Here is a 21,159-nt window from a genome sequence, read left to right on the forward strand (position 1 = left end):
TCGAATTAGATGTCACTTGGTATGATCGTGTGGTTAGGAACCCCTTGAACCAATTGAGAACGTTTCCTCTGATTCCAAAATATTCAAGGTTATGTAATAATATTCCATGATCAACCATATTGAAGGTGCTAGACATGTCGAATTGTAGCAGTAGTATGTTCTTGCCAGTTGCAGTCATTTGTTTAAATTTATTCATGAGGGTAACTAATACTGTTTCCGTGCTGTGGTTAGACCGAAATCCTGACTGGGAGTCGTGTAGTATTGAGAATTTGTCTAAATAATTTGTGAGTTGTTTGGTTACCATCCCTTCTGTTAGCTTGGTTATTAAGGGTATGGATGCTACTGGTCTGTAATTGGTTAGTTCACTGGCACTTTTCTTTGCGTCTTTGGGTATGGGAGTGAGTAGAATGTTTCCTTTTTCCTTCGGAAAGAGTCCAATTTGTAGCATATAGTTTACGTGATTCGTGAGGTCTGTTATAAATTGATGAGGGGCAGATGTCATAAGATTGTTTGGGCATATATCCAATTTGCAATGAGATTTGGCAAATCTTTTGCACTTAAATCTTTAGCAGTTAAAGTTGCAAAAGTTTCCTTCCGCTTGCAGAAGACAAAACCTGCAGTTTAATGTAAGAAATTGACAAGAAATCTTCTGGTAAAACCTTCTATGCTGCCCCCCCCGGCAGTAAATTTTTTGCATTATGGTCCATCATTTCCTTCTGTGCTTTGGGAAGGAATACTCACTGACCTCATTAACATCCATTTCAATACATTTAAATACAACCATGTTTAACTCGCATATTAACACCAGCGCTTGAGCCCTCTAAGCATTCAGCGCCGTATAATGTGCAAGCAAACCCAGCGTTAACCACATGTTAATGTCAGTGGTAGTTTTGAGCACTTGGCCCTTACTTAGTGGAAAAAAAAAGTCTCTCTAGAAAGGATACTGACAAGTATGCAGAGAGGAGGCACCCCAGCCATTCAGGTTTTCGGGAAACCCACAATGAATATTCACAACATTTGCAAGCAGTGGAACCAGTGCATGCAAATCTCTCTCATGAATATTCATTATGACCAGGTTTGGAAACCACTGGCTTAGCCTGTTATTCTGCACTGTTGTTTCTGCTCCCTCTTCCAGCTTGAACCTCTATTGTTTGGCTCCCCTGCCCAGCAGGGACCCCACCCATTGCCCGTTTTGGAAGTGACATCAGTATCACCAGCTTTAAGAGCAAGCTACTTTTGTGGCGTGTGACTGGCAAGGAGCACACATAAGGAGCAGAACATGCTCCTTCGTGTGCACATTCTAATCAATATGGCCTGTTCATCCACTCCGCTTTTTATCCACTATAAAACACTTATTTCTGTTCATTTTGGGACTTTTGGTAATGACTCTATCTCCCATACCAGTTCTTTGGACCTGGCGTTCTTTTTTGCTCTCATGACCATACCCTCTAGTTCATCAGCTAACTGCCATTCCATGCTCTTCTGCCTGTAAACCTGTACAACAGGATCGCCTTTCTATCCATCTTGCCCTCCTGAACGCCCATTCTTTGAGAGGTAAGCAAGCCTTTTTACATGATTTGATTCTCTACCAATCCTTGGACGTCATCTGTTTATGGGAAACATGGCTAACTGATAGTGAAGTTTCCTACCTTTCCCAATCCCTCCTTCCTGGTTACTCCTATCTGTACTCTAACCGCACAGGCAGATGGGGTGGTGGCCTTGCAGTTCTCCACTCCTCCTCACTTTTGATCCAGCTAAGTCCCGTCACCAGTCCTGGCTCCAATTGAGGCTTTTTCCATTTCTATCTGTGCCTCTCCCCCCTCCACCCTTTTTTCCCTTCTTTTGATTTCTCCACCCTTACTTTTTAAAGTCTGCAGTCATTTCTTGCACAATATACTCTTCAGCATCCTTCTACTGTTATTCTGGGTGACGTCAATCGCCATCTCGACGACCCTTCTGCTCTGTTCGTTACTGATTTCATTACTGTTTCACAGGACCTATCTTTGACTCCACATGTTTCTGCCTCTACCCATTAAGCTGGCAATCTCCTCAATGTTTTGCTGACCCCTCTATCTGCCCAATTTCAATCTTGTCCAATCCTCCTTATCCTATTCCCTGGTCAGACCATTTTCTTCTTAAATTTCACCTCACTGCCAATGCCAGAGCTTCTCCAATGTCCTCCTCTACTCATCTGACTCGGTCTGTAGCTCAACTTACCCCTACTTCCTTTGCTGATACCTTTCCACTTCCTTATCCTTGTTTACTGCTCTCCCTCTTGAAGAACAAGCAACTTCCTGGAATACTTCTATTTTCAATTATCTTGCTCCACTCCAACAATTTAGTCTCCTCCTCTCTGGCACATCAAGCCATGGTATACTCCATGTTCTCCATTTATATAGCATATGTAGCAATGGTATGGTCCAGTTCTTCATTTATATAGTCGCCAGTTTCACCACCTTCAGCGTCACTGGCAGAAGAACCAGCTTGCCAGTGACCTCTCTCACTACAGAGATTTGGCTTTTCACTATAAACTAGCAGTCACCCAGGCTATTCCTCTTTGAGTCTCTGGGCCCCAACCTCCTGTGAGCTTTGTTAAATTTTTCATAAACTTACCTCCCCACCCTCAGTTTCTGTCATAGGTGTTTCTCCATCATCAGAAGATGCATTAGCCACATTTCGCTGCTCTCTCTGCCATCCACGCATATTTTCCTTCAAATGGTCCTGTTTTGCCCCTCAGTTACCCTCTGTGTCTTCTTCAGAAGTCACTCCTCATGCTCCGGTCTCTCCAGGGCCTTCCATCTCTGTTCCTTGCTCAGCTGACTACACTTCTAGCCACTATGAGTTCCACTACATGCACCCCAGGATCCCATGTCATCCTCATTCAACAAGCATTTTTTTTATTCCCTTCTTCCTTTCCTTCACGTGTTAATTACTACCTCAGTCTTCTGGTACTGTTCCTGATACTTGAAAGATAAGTCTATAAGTTCTGCTCTGTTCTCTATTTCCCCCTTTTGTTTCTAAATTAACTGACCAAATTGTTTGTTCGCATTTGGAGGATCATCATGAACAGCATTCCATACTCCACCTCCAACAGACGGGGTTTAGAAAATCATAGAAACTGCCCTTCTGGATCTGGTCACCTGTCTGCTTACATACCATGACAGACATGGCTAACAGATACGGATGCATCAAGCCTGAACCAAGCAACCCCTCCGGGTTATCTCTATTTAACTTGCAACCACGTAACTCGTAAAGGCAGAGCAGTGGCCGTAATATATGGCAACACTTTCAATATTTAACTTTACCAACTCTCCACAACCTGTTTTACAATATCTAAAATTCCACATCAGTATCTCATCACCTCTCAACTTTCTTCTGCTTTACCACCCCCTCCTCCCACTACTGCTTCCTATCTTCTACAATCTGTGATTACAGATTTTTGCCTTCACTTTTGTAGCCTGATCATTTTAGGAGACTTCAACCTTCACTTGGATACTCTGCCCCTTTCTCTCAAGATTATCTCAGATCTTTTTTCTGATTTACAACTTACGCAATACATCACTAGTCCAACTCACCTGTGGGGGGGGCACACTTTAGATCTAGTTTTAACCATTCCTACCCTACTAATCACAATTTTGTTTCTGCAGTGCTTCCTCTACCATGGTCAGACCACTCACTAATTCTTTTCAACTATCGTACCCATGCGATCCCTTCTTTGTCAACAACTAAACACATTCCCTACCATGACCTCACAAATTTCAATCCAACATCATTATTATCTAATTCTAACTTAAACCTAGGTACTTTTATGGGATGATGAACTTTCCTCAGCGCTCGAAGCAACGCACCACAACAATTTCGTACAATTTCTATACAACACAATAAACACAACCCTCGGTTTGTGCAGCAATGCGTACGCTTTGTAGCGCTATATAAATGCTAAATAGTAGTAGTAGTAGTATACTCACGATCTCCATCGATGTAAACAACAACTTTGCCAAGCAGAAAGGAAATGGCATCATCATCCTTCAGCTACTACCCTATCTATAGGAGTATGGAACACTCCTGTAAACTCGCTGTTACAGAAGTAAAAAGAAATTACTATTCAAACATGATTCAAAAGGCACTAACACTTCGATTCCTTATAAAACTAAAAGATTTAACCACTTTAAAACTGCAAAAGTCCAACACATACTCCCTCATCAAAGAAGTTAGCTAGTCACTTTCTGAACAAAATCCACCTATTACAAAGCAACTTTCCCTCAACTTCTATACCACAACCTTCTTCCACCCCATCAAACATTATTCCCATTAGTACTTTTAGCCACTTTAATACTCCTTATAAATCAGATTTAGCCTGCCTCGTTGCCTCTATGAAAATAACCACAGCACCCACCGATCCAATACTTATAACTTTACTGAAACACTCAGACTCCTTGCTCTTGTTTCCCCATGTGATGATAACTAATAGCCTGTCCTCCGGGCTAGTTCCAGAACGTTGGAATCTAGCTACCATTTGTCCAAAGCTCAAGGATATTTCTGGTACAGCTGCTTACCCCAACAATTACCGAACAGTTGCAAACCTCCCTTTTACTTCCAAAATTGCTGAAGCAGTTGTCCATTCACAACTTCTTGACTTTATCTCACAAACCTCAGTCCTTCACCCCAATCAAACTGCATTTAAGAAACCTTTTCCGGACTCTAATGCACTCTCTAGTATTGAGCCATTTCGATTACTGTAATGGGATTTATACCGGGTGCAAAGAACTCATCCTAAAGAAACTTCAGACGGCGCAAAATACAGCTACGAGATTAATATTTGGAAAATCAAGGTTTGAAGCAGCTAAACCCCCTAGAGAGAATACTTCACTGGCTCCCAATAAAAGAGCGTATTGAATTCAAAATCTGTGCTCTAACCCACAAGATCGTATACGGGGAAGCTCCAGCTTATATGTTCAGCCTGATTGACCTCCCTTCCAGAAATTCCATAAAGCCTTCTCGAACCTATCTTACTCTCCACTACCCTAAATGCAGGAATCTGAGATACAAATTGCTCTTCAGCTCCTCCTTTTGCTTTGCAAGTCCTCGTTACTGGAATGCTCTACCATCTACTTTAAAGGAGACTTCCGACCACAATCTGTTCAAGAAGTCCCGTAAGACTTATCTATGTGGTTGAGCATACTCTTCTGTTATTTAATTTCCTACCGGCCCTCGTTTGTATCTCCTGTTGTTTGCTCCCCTCCCATGATGTTACTTATTCTCTGCCCCGACCTTGAATATGTATGATGTTTTTTTCATAAATGTTGTTAGCCACATAGCGCCCACCATGGTGGGAATCTGTGGGATATAAATGTTCTAAATAAATAAATAAAGCATAGTACCAAAACTTCACTGCTAGGAATGGCAATCTATATAGTACACTTAAATCAGCGCAAATCAGTGATTCTCCTGTAATTAGACTTTTCCGCAGCTTTTGATGTGATCAACCACTCCATTTTACTAATTGCATTCACAAAACAGAACGGTTTACATCTTAACAATAACATATCATATTTAAAAAAAACATATAAGAAATCCATTAATTTGATAGAAAAGCACAGCAAACTAAAACATCCATTCTAAAAGATATAACAACAATGGGCAATCATTCATAACAAACTGTATAAACAAGCATATTATTTGTTACTGCATATTCATTCTGTCTGTTTTTCCCCTTTCATCCCAGATTATTATCGAACGTATCCTGAAAAAGATATGTTTTCAAAAGTTTGCGAAACTAAACACAGGACTCTTCCAATCTAACAATTTTAGAAAGACAGTTCCAAACAGAGGGAGCTAGAAAAAAGAAAGCTGAGTTTCTAGTAGATTCCCATCTAGCCTTTAGTACCAGATTATTTTCATAAAGCCAATCAGTAATTGAAATAAGCTTATGGTTCAAAGCATTTAGTTCAAGACAACTACAGGAATCTAAAGGATAGAGAATCTAGATGTCATCTGCGTACACGTACATTGTCATACCAAGAGATTGAGCTAAAGTCAAGAGAGAAGCTAGAAAAATATTGAAAAGTATTGGTGAGAGAAGATATCCTTGACGGACTCCAATACCAGGCTTAAAAGAGGTAGATGTGCATAAGTACATAAGTATTGCCACACTGGGACAGACCAAAGTTCCATCAACCCAGCATCCTGTTTCCAACAGTGGCCAATCCAGGTCACAAATACCTGACAAGATCCTGAAAAAGTTCAATACATTTTATTTGGTGCCATTAAAAGTTACAGTGTATGAACAATCAGAGAGAAAAGAAATAAACCAATCTAAGACTGTGAGAGCAACCCCTATAGAATGAAGACGATGTAGTAAAATGGAGTGGTTGATCACATCAAAAGCTGCGGAAAAGTCTAATGACAGGAGAATCACTGATTTGCGCTGATTAAGTGTACTATATAGGCTTTCCTAGGGTGTAGTTTGGGTGAAAAGAAGAATAGTTCAGACATGCATACGTATTTTATAAAATACTCCAATATATATATATATGTGCCATCAGAAGCTTACCCAGGTCCTTTTTTCTTTTCTTCGTCGCTTTCATACTCTGCCAGGATCAGCTCCTCCTCACTGTGATCAGGTGGCTCTGGCATTTCTGGGCTCTCTGATAACATGTGTTTACTAAGTTGTAGTAGATGCTGTAACTCCTCATCTTCAGCCCTCTGCAAGAACCAGAGAGGTACAATGTAGACTATAGGCTCACTTGGACAGGGAAATAACTCAATTTGGAAAAGTGAATAACTGAATCTAAAATCCTAAAACCAAATTTCTAAAAACTCAGGTGCGGGTCTGAAAGCAGCCAGAAGGAATGAGCAGATCTCTCCCTAGCACAACATAAAGGAGATTCTAGATATTATCCATATTTTCTTGTTAACAGCAGAATATTAAGAACATCAAATCAGAATAATAGTAGTAAGCTTTAAACCATAAATATCTAGAAGATAACATAGTATTTCTCAGCACACAAAAGACTTCTTGGCCCAAACCTGTGTCCTAGATTGCTCTTGTGTTACTTCAGAACCTACTCAATCTCCAGTCATCTCCTTCATTTGTCATAACCACCACCCTCTGTATCTGTCCCATGCATGCTTGAATTCTATCACCAGTCAGCATGACAAGACAGTATGTCGGAACATTCTGAAACACAATAGGACAGCAGATAAAGATATCTATTTAGTGTATATTCCTACCTATGTTAGGCCTATTACCAAGGGCTAAGGCCTGTACTAAGGCCTCAGTTTGGTTCTCACAAGATGGCCTAACAAGTTAGCATCTTTGCAACATACAGTGCTTTTCTCAGGAGCTGAGATCATGCCTTTCATATAAGGTAACCTTGGCAGTTGCTGACAGGCTGAGGACACAATGTGAGCCTAACATGTTGTAGGAGTATTTCCCTGTGTGTCTCACCTTGCGGGCCTTGGCCTGTATAATCCTATGACAGCAAAATGGAGACTGTAAACTCTGACCCGCACATCTCTGTGTCAGCAAGAAACAGCTTTGCAGCTTGTGGAAAATTACAGCAGAAGCTCAACACCAAGGACATGCTGTGGGCAAAGCAGCCCCCCTTATCTCCCTGAGAGGCTGGCTCCAGCAAGGCGGGTGAGAAACAGAAAATGCATACCAAAATGTAACAACTTGAAGGTCAAGAACAACAAACTGTTCTTGCCACACAGTGAACCGAAGAAGATCCATATTGGTTCCTGCAGCCACCGGACCAGGAGGTCCGGGGAAGAGCGGGAACAAGAAAGGAGTTAGTAAGAAGCCTTGGAAGAAGGTGGAGGTGAAAATAAGACCAGTGAGACCTAATAAGGTCCACCAACTGATGAACTGTGTATCTGGAGGAAAGTATCGTGGTTCAGCTGTATCAGCACGGAGTGACCTGTGCCCTCCTTATCTGCTGCAGAGTTCCCTTCCAGCTCTGACTAAGACTCGCTGCTATATCAGCTTGAGTCTGTGAGGTGTCCCGTGCCAGCTCCCGAGAAAGACGACCCTGAGGTCTCAGCCTGGTGAGAAACACGGTGATTCATTTCCTACTAGTCGGGGGCTAGTTAGTGGTATTTACCTGAGCAGAAGGCTGGTGCCGTCATACTTGTGATCAGGAGAAGCTGCTAATAATTGTACTACCTCGTAACATGGTGTGACTGATCAGTGGTGTAATTTTATCTGGTAACCAGTAAGAATTAGTGTTTAGTAGTGTGACGTATGAGTGTAATTTTTATCAGCCAGTAATTTTGTATTCAGCCAAAGCTTTGCAGAGTTCTATTTTGTATACCTTAGCGATATTTTCTTACCTGATACCATAATAAATCTAATATATATCAGCCTGCGTTCTCAGCTACAGTTCTTTCTAACGGAAGTATTTGGCTAGGTTCCAAGGTTCCCACCCCTAGACCTAATTCAGGATTATTTGCTTGCAGATAGTTCTGCTTAGGGGAACCTGGACACAGGTAATTTATTATCTGTGATTTATCCTACAATGTCCAGAATGTTTCATTTGGGGAGATAGAGAGAGAGAGGACACAAGGGTATTGTTCTGGTTGTGCACGCTATACAAATAAGTAATTAGCCAATGGCCACCAAGTGTGCATGTGCACATAATGTCAGGAGAGACTGGTATACCCATATATGGTACAGGCTACTTTCTGATTCTAGTTTAGGGGAAATCACATGATTTATGAGAAACGTAACTTGCAACAGTATATATGTGATGTCCGGGACAGTGTTAGCTGAGCAGATTTTGTTAGCCAGTATTTGTTTTACTGTATGACAACCTGCTCCAGAGAGAAAGAACATTTATTTTGTATCTGAATTGGTGATATACCATAATAAAGATTTTTTGCTGGTGCGCCTATACCTAAGTCTGCTTCTACCTCTCTTATTTTACAGCCCACGAGGCTGAGGTGTTTCCCCCCTCCCAAGGGACAAGGGAGGGAGGGAATAATAAATCACATTTCGCACTCTCCGAACAGGGACATGATTGCCCTGACTTGCCCTTGGTTTGCCCCCCACTAACCTAATCAAACAAGTCTGCGCTATTTCTGCAGCTGGCTGTGGAAAGTTTTGCTTGGCTCAGAAAGAAGAAGAATTACTCCGGAGTTGATATGATGTGAAGAACCTGCAGGGTGTTTTGAATCTCACTGCAAAAGGCTAGGTGGCTGCGGTCACTAGCATAAGTGCAGGTTAGCTGTGTGGATGCGTCGACTGCACAAGGGGTGCATGTCTGGAATTTTGATAGACGTCTGTAAGTATTATTTTTTTATGTTGATTTTGATGAGGGAAGTTAATTTTTAGTTCTCAACTACTTTCATTGAGGGTAGGAAATAGATTGTGTCTTTTAAAATAGTGTGCGCCAGTGATTCTTTAGTACAGAAAGTCCTTGTGACTGTGGGAGCATGATAAAAGCCAGTATCTGTAAGTTTGCGTATTTACTGGTTTTCCTTTAATGGCTCAGGCTATTAAAACGTCATGCCATAAATTGTTAAAGTCTAAGGAGGGATTTTTTTTTCCTGCCCCGCTTCTCTTGTAGTTTTGTTTGTGAGACGGTAAAGAGTTTTATCACAGCATTTATTTCTTTTTTGCCTTTGAATGAAGTGAGGGAAAAAAAGTGCTGGAGTGTTTGTACAGACAGCGAGACTTTCTCCGGGTTTCTTGTGACATCATTTAGTAGGGGAAAGAGGGATTTTTTTTAATTGCAAACAGGCTGTGTTCCTTGCTAGAACTGTTTTGTATCCCAGTACGTTTGATTAAAGGGAGCTGTATTTCTTCCTTCCCTGGCAGGGGTTCTTGGCAGAGGTTGTGCTGTTCTTTAAAGCAGCGGTTTGGAGGATCACGTGATGCACGGCTAGAGAGAAGGTGTCGTCGTGCTGAGCTCCCGCCTTCCCCGCGCCGTTTTGCGCAAATAAATACCTCATTTCGCCGCATTAAAAAGCGAGGATAACAACAACGGCGATCCGAAACATCGGGGTATCGCGGAATACTAAAACGGAGCTTGGCAGAGGTGCGATGGCGGCTAAACCCCCCAAAAAAGAAAACATGCGGACCCGTACAACAGACTCCAAGATGGTGGACGGAGACGGCCCGAGGTCAGTGAGCTCGGCGTGGGCTGCGGAGGTGGCAGCGGAAGTCTCTGCTATGTTGGGGGCGTCAGTGGATCACAAATTACAAGCGATCAAAGAACAATTAGGAGGCATCGACGCAAAGTTGGAGAACATCCAGTCAGAGTTTTCTCAATATAAGCAGCGATTATCTGATGTGGAAGATCGAGTGCAGCAGCATGAGACAACACAAAAAGACCTGGAGAGCAAGGTGGAACGGCTGGAGAGTAAGCTGGAGGACCTGGAAAATAGAGCTCGCAGGAGTAACATAAGAATGATTGGGCTGCCTGAGAAGATCAAAGACTCAGAATTAAGAGACTTTCTAGAAAATTGGCTACCAAAAATTCTACCTTTACAACTGTCTGCTGGGCCTTTAAGAATAGAACGTGCTCACCGGCTGGGGTCTGGAAATTCGAAGGGCCCCCGCCCAAGAGTCGTCATTTTCAAAGTCTTGAATTTTGCCCACAAACAGGAAATTTTTCGGGCGTTCAGAAGGCTGGGACCATACAATACGAGAACCATACAGTACGCTGCTTCCAGGACTTCTCGACCGGAGTTTCTTTACAGCGAAGAGCATTTCGTGGAGTGTGCCAACAACTATTTGAAAAGAAAATTCAATTTGCTTTACTTTATCCGGCCTGTCTAAAGATCTGGCATAATGGGAAACACTCACTGTTCTCATCGGCAGCAGAAGCGTTGAAGTTTGTGCAGCGAAACCTGACCCCTGAGGATCCAGCCTGAAAGAACGTCCAAGGAAACTTGGCTGATTTGATTATGATGGTGATCTTGAAAGCTGGGGTGGCGCGCTCACGCCGAGCTGACGGGACACAGTTGGTAATTTTATAACCCAGAACGTACCTATCTGGTATTGACTTTAAAGAGGGTACGGGGGGGCATGTTATGTTTACTGTTGCTGTTTCAAAGGTTCTTTGTTTGAGGGGGGCCCACAGAATCATACTTTGCAGAAGAGAGGAATGGTTTTACAATTGGGCCCTAACAACCGATACTATAAATTCCCTGGTAGGGATTACAAAGGTTAGATAGGTTTCTTTTAGGATAGAGGTTTTCACAGTGTAATTGTGGATACCCGTGGGGGGATAGCCCCAATAGTGATGGGTCTAGGGATTACATAAGGAGGGGGGGGAAAAGATTGTAGAAGGTACTATACTAGATACTAAATCAGAGGAGGGTGTGGGGAGGAGGGAGCTCACGTGATTTTAACCATGAGTGATTCTTGGGGGGGGGGGAGGGGATAGGGATGGGGGGGTGGGAAGGTTAAAGAGGGAGGGAGGTATCTGACAGAGTTTGGGTTTCAGGGACAAAATTCAAAGGGATTGAAAAGGGAGGCCCTATGGGCTGGGAGGGTTTCCCTTCTTTTGTTTAAATGTATAACTTTTTTCATGATGTTATTGGATTTCTGGTGTACTGGGATCACTTAAAATAGTTTCTTGGAATATTGGGGGAGTGTCGTCCCCGATAAAGCGGACAAAAGTGCTTCAGGCGTTGAAAAGACAACAAGTGGATATAGCCCTACTGCAGGAAACACATTTGTCCTCAGGGGAACACTTAAAATTTTAGGACAGGGTGGGTGGGATCTCTCTTGGAAGCCCCAGCGGTGGGGAGAAAAGCTGGAGTCCTGATTCTTTTTTGAAAAGGACTGCAGATAAAGATCACCTCCACCTCGAGAAGTTTGGAGGGCCGCTATATTCTGGCGGAGATAGAGATTGAGGGTCATACTCTAGTGCTCTGTAATGTATATGCCCCAAATGTATATGACAAGAAGTTTTTTCAGGAGCTGATCTCCAACTTGTCCAAATTTAAAGGGGGGAATATTATCCTGGGAGGTGATTTTAACTTAGTGGTTGACCCCCAGCTGGATAGACCCCCAGCTGGTGCCAGAGGTTCGGGAGGGGTGCTCGAGCCTTGACTTTGCTCTGTGATGCATTGGACCTTGTGGATGTATGGCTTGTTTTACACCCATCGGACCGAGATTACACTCATCTTTCCAGAGCCCATGCATCCCAATCTCGCATAGATTATCTATTTGTTTCAACTCCCCTGTTTTCGCAGATGGTTCAGGCAGAGATTGGTCCCTATGAGGTCTCAGACCATGCTCTATTCTGGCTGAGATGGGGGAGGCCTGTGAAGGGGGGTGGACTGCGCTTCTGGAGATATCCCTTAGACCTAGTAAAATGATCAAAAATTTGGACATTTTTAGCAGAGAGGATAGCAGATTATGAATGCCATAATGGGTTCATAGCCAGCAGCCGACCCTTTTTTAGGAGGCGGAAAAGGCTGTCTTGCGCGGAGACATAATCTCTTACTGTGCTAGAACTCGACGGATTCGAGATAGGGAGATCTTGAGGTGGAATTGCAGGTCCGCAAATATAGAAAACTGTATGGTAGGAATGCTACTGCGGAGAATAAGTCACTGCTTTTGATTACGCAGCAAGAGCTCAACGAATTGCTGCATCGGAGGGCGGTTAAGTCCCAATTTATTATAAATACAAGCTATTCCAATACAGCAATAAGGCAGGGAGGTTGCTGGCGAATATGGTGCGGAGTAGAAGGGGAGCCTCTAGAATTTTACAACTGAAAGATTTAATGGAAAGTTGTTGAGAACGGATCAGGGTATAGCAGATCGATTTGGCCAGTATTACGAGGCCTTATACGCTAGGCCGGAAGATGAAGGACTGAGTGCTGATATGTTTTTAGAGTCGGTACAGCTGCCCAAGTTGTCCCCTCGCCAAGTACAACGATTAACTAGCCCACTTGAGGAGGGAGACCTTATGTTGGCGTTACAACAAAGTGCTTCTCACAAAACGCCGGGTCCAGATGGCTACCGAGTGGAGTTTTACAAACAGTTCTATGAACATATCAAGAGACCGCTTTTAGCCTTGTTTAATTCCATGATAGAGGAGAGGACTGTGCCTGAAACAATGAAGAGAGCTCAGATTGTAGTTATCCCGAAAGATGGTAAGGATGTGGCAGACCCTGGATCGTATAGACCAATCTCCCTTCTCAATGTGGACGCCAAGTTGTACGCTAAGATACTGGCGAACAGGTTGGCCCAGGTACTCCCGGACTTGGTGGAAGAGGCTCAAGTGGGTTTTGTGAAGGGGAGGACAGCGGTTCGGAATCTTCGTGCTATTTTGGCCTCCTTAGAGACGGTGCAATATAAGAGTCTGGCTTCTCTGTTAATTAGTTTTGATGCAGAGAAAGCCGGCTCTGTTGGAGCTATTCCAAGAATTTGGAGATTATGCGGGATTCAAGCTTAATTATATGAAATCTCTGGCATTGGCGTCCTCAGAAGACCAGAAGAAGGAATGGGGCAGGCTTTCCCACTTCGGTGGGCACGAGGGTCATTTCGCTATCTGGGAATATGGTTGTCTATGACCTCAGCGGATCTCTATCGATTGAATGTGAATAGATTGCTAAGTGGTACAGAGACAAGACTGAAAAGTTGGGTGACACTGCCCCTTACACTTTATGGGCGCATTCAGCTGTTTCGGATGGTAGAATTCCCCAGATGGCTTTACTGTCTATGGATGTTACCAGTCCTTATCAAACATAGATATCTCAAAGTCTTACATCGTTTACTCAGACGATATTGCTAGGGAGGGAAAAAAGCTAAAACTACCACTACCTCTGTTAATGGGCAACTGGAAAGAGGGGGGCCTGGGTTTGCCAGACTTCAGACTTCAGACTTCAGTCACTTTGGTGACTGGTTTTTTGACCGTGAAGATTATACACCCTGTAGAATAGAGGCTCAATTTTTTGCTCCTTGCCACTTTTATTTTTTGTTACAGGCACCTGGGGCTCGTATACCTGAACACCTAAGAAATAGCCTGTTGCTAACATCTTTGCGGTTTCTTTGGAAAGACCTGATGGGTATTTGGGGTATATCGAAACACACATCAGATATGTTACCCATTTGTGGGAATTTATTGTTTAAACCGGGGATGGACAATAAAACATTTCAGGCTTGGGGACGCTTGGGCATTAGTCGTCTGGAGCATCTTTTAAACCAGCAAGGGACGCTATTAAGTTTGGGCGCTTTGGGTATTGGCTATGACATGAATAACATTTTGCCTATAATCAAATTATACACTATGTGAAGACGGTAGACTCAGAGGCTTTGAAACATAGACATTGTCACCGAATAAGACCGTTTTTAACAGGAGGAGACACAGAACGACTCTCGGTCTCTAAGTTGTATAAGATCTTGGGGAAATTGCCACTTTTAAAGGACCGGGAGTTAATACAAATACGATGGGCCCGAGATTTAGCGAGACCAGGGCTGTCTTTGGATTTTGATATGTTAATTTCTAGAATTCCGGAGATGACTGGCAATGCAGGCTTCCGTGAATGCCAATACCGAATTTTGCATAGAGCATACCTCACAAAAGCTCAGATTTTTAGGATGGGAGGGGTGGAAGACCCACTATGTGAAAAATGTGGAAGGTTACCTGGGTCATTGTTTCACTGTTTGTGGGAATGTTTTCGGGTACACCATTTCTGGAGGGAGGTTCTGCAATATCTGTCCTTTTTGTTGGGCTCTGGGGTAATGGATTCCCCGATGGGTGTGTTGATGGATAAACATGAGGTGTTTGCACTGCAGAGCATATCTGGAAGACACTTGATCCGTAGGGCCTGTTTGGTTGGCAAGAGGTTATTACTTTGTCAGTGGGTGGGTAGTGCTCTCCCGGATTTCTGGCACTGGAGGAATAGATTCCATGAACTAATGCTGTGTGAGCGCCGAGGGGTGGGATGTTCGAAGAGGAGGAGGAAGGCCTTTTTGGACATTTGGGGCCCGTATATTCAGACACTACATACCAGAGGTAGAAGTCTGGTCTTGAATTCCCTTTGATTTCACAGCAAGATATCTCAGGGTGGGTTAGGAGGGGAAGGGAGGGTAGACGGGAAGAATATGATATAGAATGATGGGAGTCTGAGAGATGGGAAAAGGAGGATGGCATTTAAAACCGTGATATGTTCCTCCTGCCCTGTGGGCGTTAACCTTGTTGATGAATCACAACTTTGACATATGATGGAGGAGACATGGAAAGTAGTGAAACACAGAATGTTGACAGCATTCCATATTTATTTTCATTATGAATCTTGCTGAACAATGCTTCGGTTACTGTTTGATACAGTCCCAAAGGTTCTTGTAAGCTTCTTGACAATAATTCTGTACAGATTTCTCTTCAACAATGGATACAGTCAATAAACATATTACCAAAAAGAAAAGGGAGGGGGATGGGGTAGGGAAAGGGAGGGGGGGGAAATAAAAATGTTGATGATAGAAGTTCAGATGTATTAGTACAGGTTTGAAATGTTTACTACTGGAGTTTTAAGGATTGGCATGATATTGTATCATTTATGCATTCATCAATAAAAACACTATTACATTAAAAAGCAGCGGTTTGGTTTTTTTCTCCTTTCTGTTGCTGTCCGTCATCACTGTGATATGTGTGTGTGAGTGCAGACTGGCCAGTTTATGTGTGGGCATGTGTGCATAACTTGTATTTCTTTCAGGAACAATTCAGCTGCTTGTAACTTTATTGTACGCAGACTAACTGTGTTTCCTGCCTTTTTGCTACTTTCTCTAAGCTGTACAGATTTGTAAGACCATTAATTATGTCCTGTTTATTTACTCAAGTCTTACGGCTGTCCCTATTACGGCTGAGTTAATTGCATTTTACCTTTCAGCTGCGTTGTGATTCAAGGGCCCTGATTCACAGAGCAGACGAATATTTAAAATGTACTACAACTTTTAATTTCCAAATTATAGGCTCTTTTTTTTGCCTGATCTTTTTACAACTAAATTTTATTAGATTGGGTTCACAGCTTACCATCAATTCTTTTGAATTCTTTGTGGTATGTTTCTTCGCTAGCAGGCTCATGCCAGTATTCTTTTTCCCTAGTTTCAAGGCTACAGACTGCTGTTCTCAAGGTCTGTTTGTTTGTTTTTTTTAACAAAAAAAAAAAAACCTTTACAGTTTATGTGGGAGGTCCATATGTGACACAGGATCTGGACTCCTAATTTAACCTATAGTGGGTGCCTGGTCAAAGTTGCAAACCTTTACACTCTTATACTTCTAATGGCATGCTAATTTTTGAAATGCAGTTTTCTTATTTCCAGCTGGTTGCATTCCTCCTTAATAAAAAGAACCATATTATCTGTTGTAGCTTGACTCTGAGGTTTCTAACAACACAGGATTTCATGATCCTGCTGGACTGTTGCCCTACTAAGCTTCTATGTCACTGATTTTACTTTTCAATTTACTTATCAGAAATGTTTGTGCCGACGAGAGGAAGTGACGTCACCGACTGTAATGGTCGCTTGAAATACCAGCTCCTGCTCCCTTTCTATTATAATTACATTTAGCGTCTTTCAGCTTTCGCCAACAGTGTGGAAAACACGAGCCTTTGAATTGGCTTGCTGGCAAGACTTGAAGCCTGACCTGAAAAGATGAATCGGCAGTCAGAATTATCACAATATGGCTTTTCCGGAGTGGCCGCAAGCCGCGTGGTGGGCCCGACACCGGAGGATCCGAGGCAGGCCTCGTGCTCGGGGGATTCGTCTCCGAAAGATCTGTTTGACTCCCAAGCAGATGCAGCAGCGCCGGATGCGGTACCTTTCTCTGAATTTAAAGAATGGATGCAGGAGATTAGAGAGATCTTAAGGCAGTACGTGACGAACTGGTGACCTTGGGAGCAGATTTGCGCGGAGAGATCCGCGAGCTTGGAGGCGCGAGTAGAAGACACCGAAAATAGACTGGACGAACAAGTAGAGGAAGTCTGTACTTTAAATCGGAAATTCTCGGATACACAGCTAGATATTCAGCAACTTAATGAAAAAATAGAAGACCTCGAGAACAGAGGCCGGTGCCGCAACTTACGTTTTCGAGGTTTGCCTGAAGTTCCATTGTACCAGGATTGTGAGGCGACAGTACAAAAAATTGCTAGCTCGCTACTGGCGGCGGCGGGAATAACTGTGGAGCCGCACGAGATTCGGCTAGAACGGTCACACAGAGCATTTGGTCCTAATCGAGGAAATCAGGCTAAAGACCTTATAGCCTGCTTTGAAGACTTTAAGCTTAAGGAGCAAGTAATGCAGGCAGCTCGAAAGGCTCAGAAACTTCAAATGGGATACCTATGGCATTGAGGTGTACCAAGATTTAGCCCTAGCTACTCTGAAACGTAGAGCTGAGCTGAAGCCTGTCACCTTTAAACTTCGTGATCTGGGAATCAAGTATCGTTGGCGCCATCCTTTTGCGCTAGTTTTTTATAAAGATGGCCGACTGCATCAAGTTAAATCTCTCCAAGAAGCACAATTGATTTGCCTGAAGAGAATGCAAAAGAAGCGACAGCTATTCAGAGAAGCGCTAGAGGGGCTTCAACGCCAGCACCCCACATGGCAGCGGGTTGAAAAAGGACATAAGCGTCTGCAGCGGCAAAAAACGGATGGCTGCCTAGCATGAATGACTCAAACTCAAATGCTTTAATACCATGGTCAGGTTGTAATATTGATAAGAAAATATTTCTGGTCAGGGAGTAATATTATATGACTTACCAAAATTGGCTTATACTGTTGGGATTAGTTTGCTTATAATATATATAAGTGTGTTGATATTTTAAGATTGGGAGGGGGCAGTGAGAGCACATCACTTTCCTCCGTTGGATATCTCTCTGTAGTTAGTCAGAGAGGATCAAAAGGTTATGGTTGGGAGGGGGGGGGAATATGTCAACAAAATATGCTTGCTAACAGGTTCGATTATATGGTGGTTAAGAGAGAGAGGGGGGAGGAGGGGGTTGGGCACTCAAGCTTTGAAGAAACATTAAGCACAATATATGTTATTCTAAACAGAGATGTCTGATATACCTTGGTTAGTCCTAAATGTTAGAGGCTTGAACACTCCAACAAAGCGCCAATATTGTATAAGGAGCTGTTGCGCTTGAGGGCAGACGTTGCTTTTTATTCAGGAGACACATTTGAAGCCAGCCCATGAGTCACTTTGCAGGCACCGAGGGTACCCCTCCCATTACTTTGCGTCCAGTAAAGACGGCACTAAAACTAAAGGGTTCTTATTGCACTAGGTGAGTCGTGCCCCTGGACTGTTAATAAGGTGATCAGAGATAGGGAGGGCAGATATCTGTTACTCAACATATCTTTAGGGGTTGTAATTATACTTTGCTGAATGTGTATGGCCCTAACTCAGATCACAAAAATTCTTTTCTCAATTAGACCAAGTTTTACTGCAACATAAAACTGGACACTTGCTGATTGGGGGGGATTTTAATTTGACCCTTAACCCCAATTTGGACAATTCTACCACAGCAGTGATGTATGCGAAGAGGGATCGGGCATTGTTTCGGGATTTTTTTGACACGCTGGCAGGTGTCAGATTATTGGAGGCACATGAATCCTGCTGCCCGGGAGTATACTTATTTTTCCCAGGTTCATAAGTCCTTCTCAAGGATTGATCTCTGGCTGGGAGATATGGAGATGATTCATAATATCCTTGAACATCAAATCACCAGTAGAACATGGTCAGACCATAGCCCCGTAATGTTGCGGTTGAATGTACGGGTGGAGTGGCGAGCCCGGCCAGAATGGCGCCTAGATGATTCTATCTTAGCGGAGCTATCATATGTTGTGCAGTTGGAAACCCAAACAAAAGAGTATATTCAATTCAATGATAATGGTGAGGTTCCTTTAGGGGTGGTCTGGGATGGACTGAAAGCAGTGCTTCGTGGCCATTTTATAGCATTAAAGACTCATGTGCAAAAGGAGCGAAGGGCAGTAGAAAATGGCTTGAGGAGAAGATTGCTAGCAATTGAGAGGATTTTGCATAGGAGAGCTCCGCAACATACCTCATTCTTGTTAGAGCAGATGCAGAAATTACAGCATGAGTTACAGGGACATCAGTTAGCTGATGTTGCTGAACACTTGCAGCGAGTACGACAAAATCAGTTTGAGTTTGGGAATAAATCCAGCAGGCTTTTAGCCTTTAAGCTTAAAAAGCAGGCTTTCCAGAATCATATTTCTGCCCTCAGAGCGGAGGACGGCACAGTTACCACAGACTCAGGTCCAATACAAGACATGTTTCAGCACTTTATGAAAACTTATATACTCCAGATGTTGACCCCTCGGGGAGGATATTTTGAGATTTTTGGATAGGGCTAAGATGCCGATGCTCTCGGAGGGGGCCCAGCATCAGCTGGCGCGACCTATTGAGTTGGATGAGGTTTTGGGGGCAATTCGCACTTTAACAGTAGGTAAAGCTCCGGGGCCAGATGGCTTTACGGCAAAATTTTATAAGACCTTTGCTAAGGTTTTGGGGCCACTACTAGTGGCGCTTGTTTAACTCATTTGCTGATGGTCAACCGATCCCGACCACTTGGAACTTGGCGACTATTTCAGTAATATTAAAGCCGGGTAAAGATCCCCTCCATTGTGGTTCTTATTGGCCCATCTCCCTGTTGGGGGTGGATTACAAAATATTACTAAGATCTTAGCTACCCGCCTGCAAAACTACCTCCCTATCTTAATTAAAGAGGATCAGGCAGGCTTCATTCGGGGTCGGCAGGCCTTTGATAATATCAGACGAGTACTCCACCTGATTCATTACGCTGGAATGACCGAGATGCCGATGGGGCTGCTTTCATTAGACGCTGAAAAAGCGTTTGATAGGGTGCACTGGCCATTCATGTTCGCAGTCTTACAAAACGTGGGAATCCCGGATCAGTTCCTGTCTTGGCTTCTGCTTATATATAAGAGCCTTGTGCTTCTGTGAAGATCAATGGGCATAAGTCTCCCTCATTTTGTTGAGAAGAGGCACGAGACAGGGTTGTGCTCTATCGCCTTTGCTCTTTGCATTGGTGGTGGAGCCCCTGGCTTGTTATATCCGTGAACACCCAGATATTAAGGGGATGAGTATCAAGGGAGTAGAATCGCGAATCTTGCTATTCGCGGATGATATTTTACTGACTTTGACTGAGCCAGAGAACTCTTTTCCTGCCTTGTCAGCTGCATTGAAGTGGTATGAGCGGGTGTCCGGATTCAGAATTAATTTGGAAAAGTCGGAGGGTTTGAATGTCGGTTATTCTGATGCTCAAATAACATGGTTGGAATCTGACTTCCCTTTTCGTTGGGCAAAGAAATTCATTCGTTACTTGGGGATTAATCTAACTAACAATGTAACAGATCTGTATGAGGTAAATTTCCCGGGGAAATTACGAGAATTGTTTTCAGAATTAGAGCGATGGGAGGGTCTCACGATTTCTTGGATGGGCCGGGTGAATGCGGTTAAAATGATAATATTACCCAAGCTGTTATATTTATTTATAGCTCTCCCTATCTCTTTGCCAGACAAGTTTTTCCGAAATTTGAAAAAGAGGGTGTTCTCTTATATTTGGAAGAGGAAACCCCCAAGAGTGCGAGCGGCAGTAATGTTTCAAAAGCGGGAGCATGGGGGTATGGGAGTTCCTTCTTTTAGAGAGTACTATCAGGCGGCCCACCTACGGGTTTTGGCAGAGTGGCTCAGTGGGACAGGAAAAAATGTGGCAGTCTTTTGAACAGGCGGAGCTTGCTCCTTACCCGCTGAGGGCGATTCCTTGGTTACCGGAGAGGCTGGTGCGAGGGGTAGCCCTTGCGGCCCAACCACTTATTAGATGGCCCCTGTTGACCTGGCTTGCAATTCGAAATAAGTTTTTCCCGGGGCGAAATATTTCCTACACATGTATACTAGATTGCACCGTCTTTTCTACCAGGGACCCTTGATCCCTGTTTTCGTTCCTGGGAAAGACTAGGCCTATGTACATTGGGCCAAATTTGGGAGGAGGGTGAGATGATATCATTTTTAGAAAATCAGGAAGAGTTTGGCCTCCCACTATTCCATGAGTTTCAATATCAACAGGTACGAGATTTTGTGAGTCGGAAAGCCAAAAGTGAATTGATCTTATGGAAACACCTTTAGAGAGGGCAATGATGAGTGGGGCAGCTAGGGGCTATAT

The 21,159-nt window shown here is 43.3% G+C and overlaps 1 protein-coding gene across 1 annotated transcript in view; it reads right to left on the minus strand.

Moving 5' to 3' along the window:
* LOC115477495 (putative ATP-dependent RNA helicase DDX11-like protein 8) overlaps nucleotides 1–21,159 on the minus strand; it is a 348,371-nt gene that overhangs the window by 230,580 nt on the left and 96,632 nt on the right. The window contains 1 exon segment of the mRNA XM_030214406.1: nucleotides 6,554–6,705. Coding sequence (XP_030070266.1) covers nucleotides 6,554–6,705 — 152 coding nt within the window.

The sequence above is a fragment of the Microcaecilia unicolor genome, chromosome 9 (assembly GCF_901765095.1).
Source record: "Microcaecilia unicolor chromosome 9, aMicUni1.1, whole genome shotgun sequence".
In the NCBI taxonomy this organism is placed as follows: Eukaryota; Metazoa; Chordata; class Amphibia; order Gymnophiona; family Siphonopidae; genus Microcaecilia; species Microcaecilia unicolor.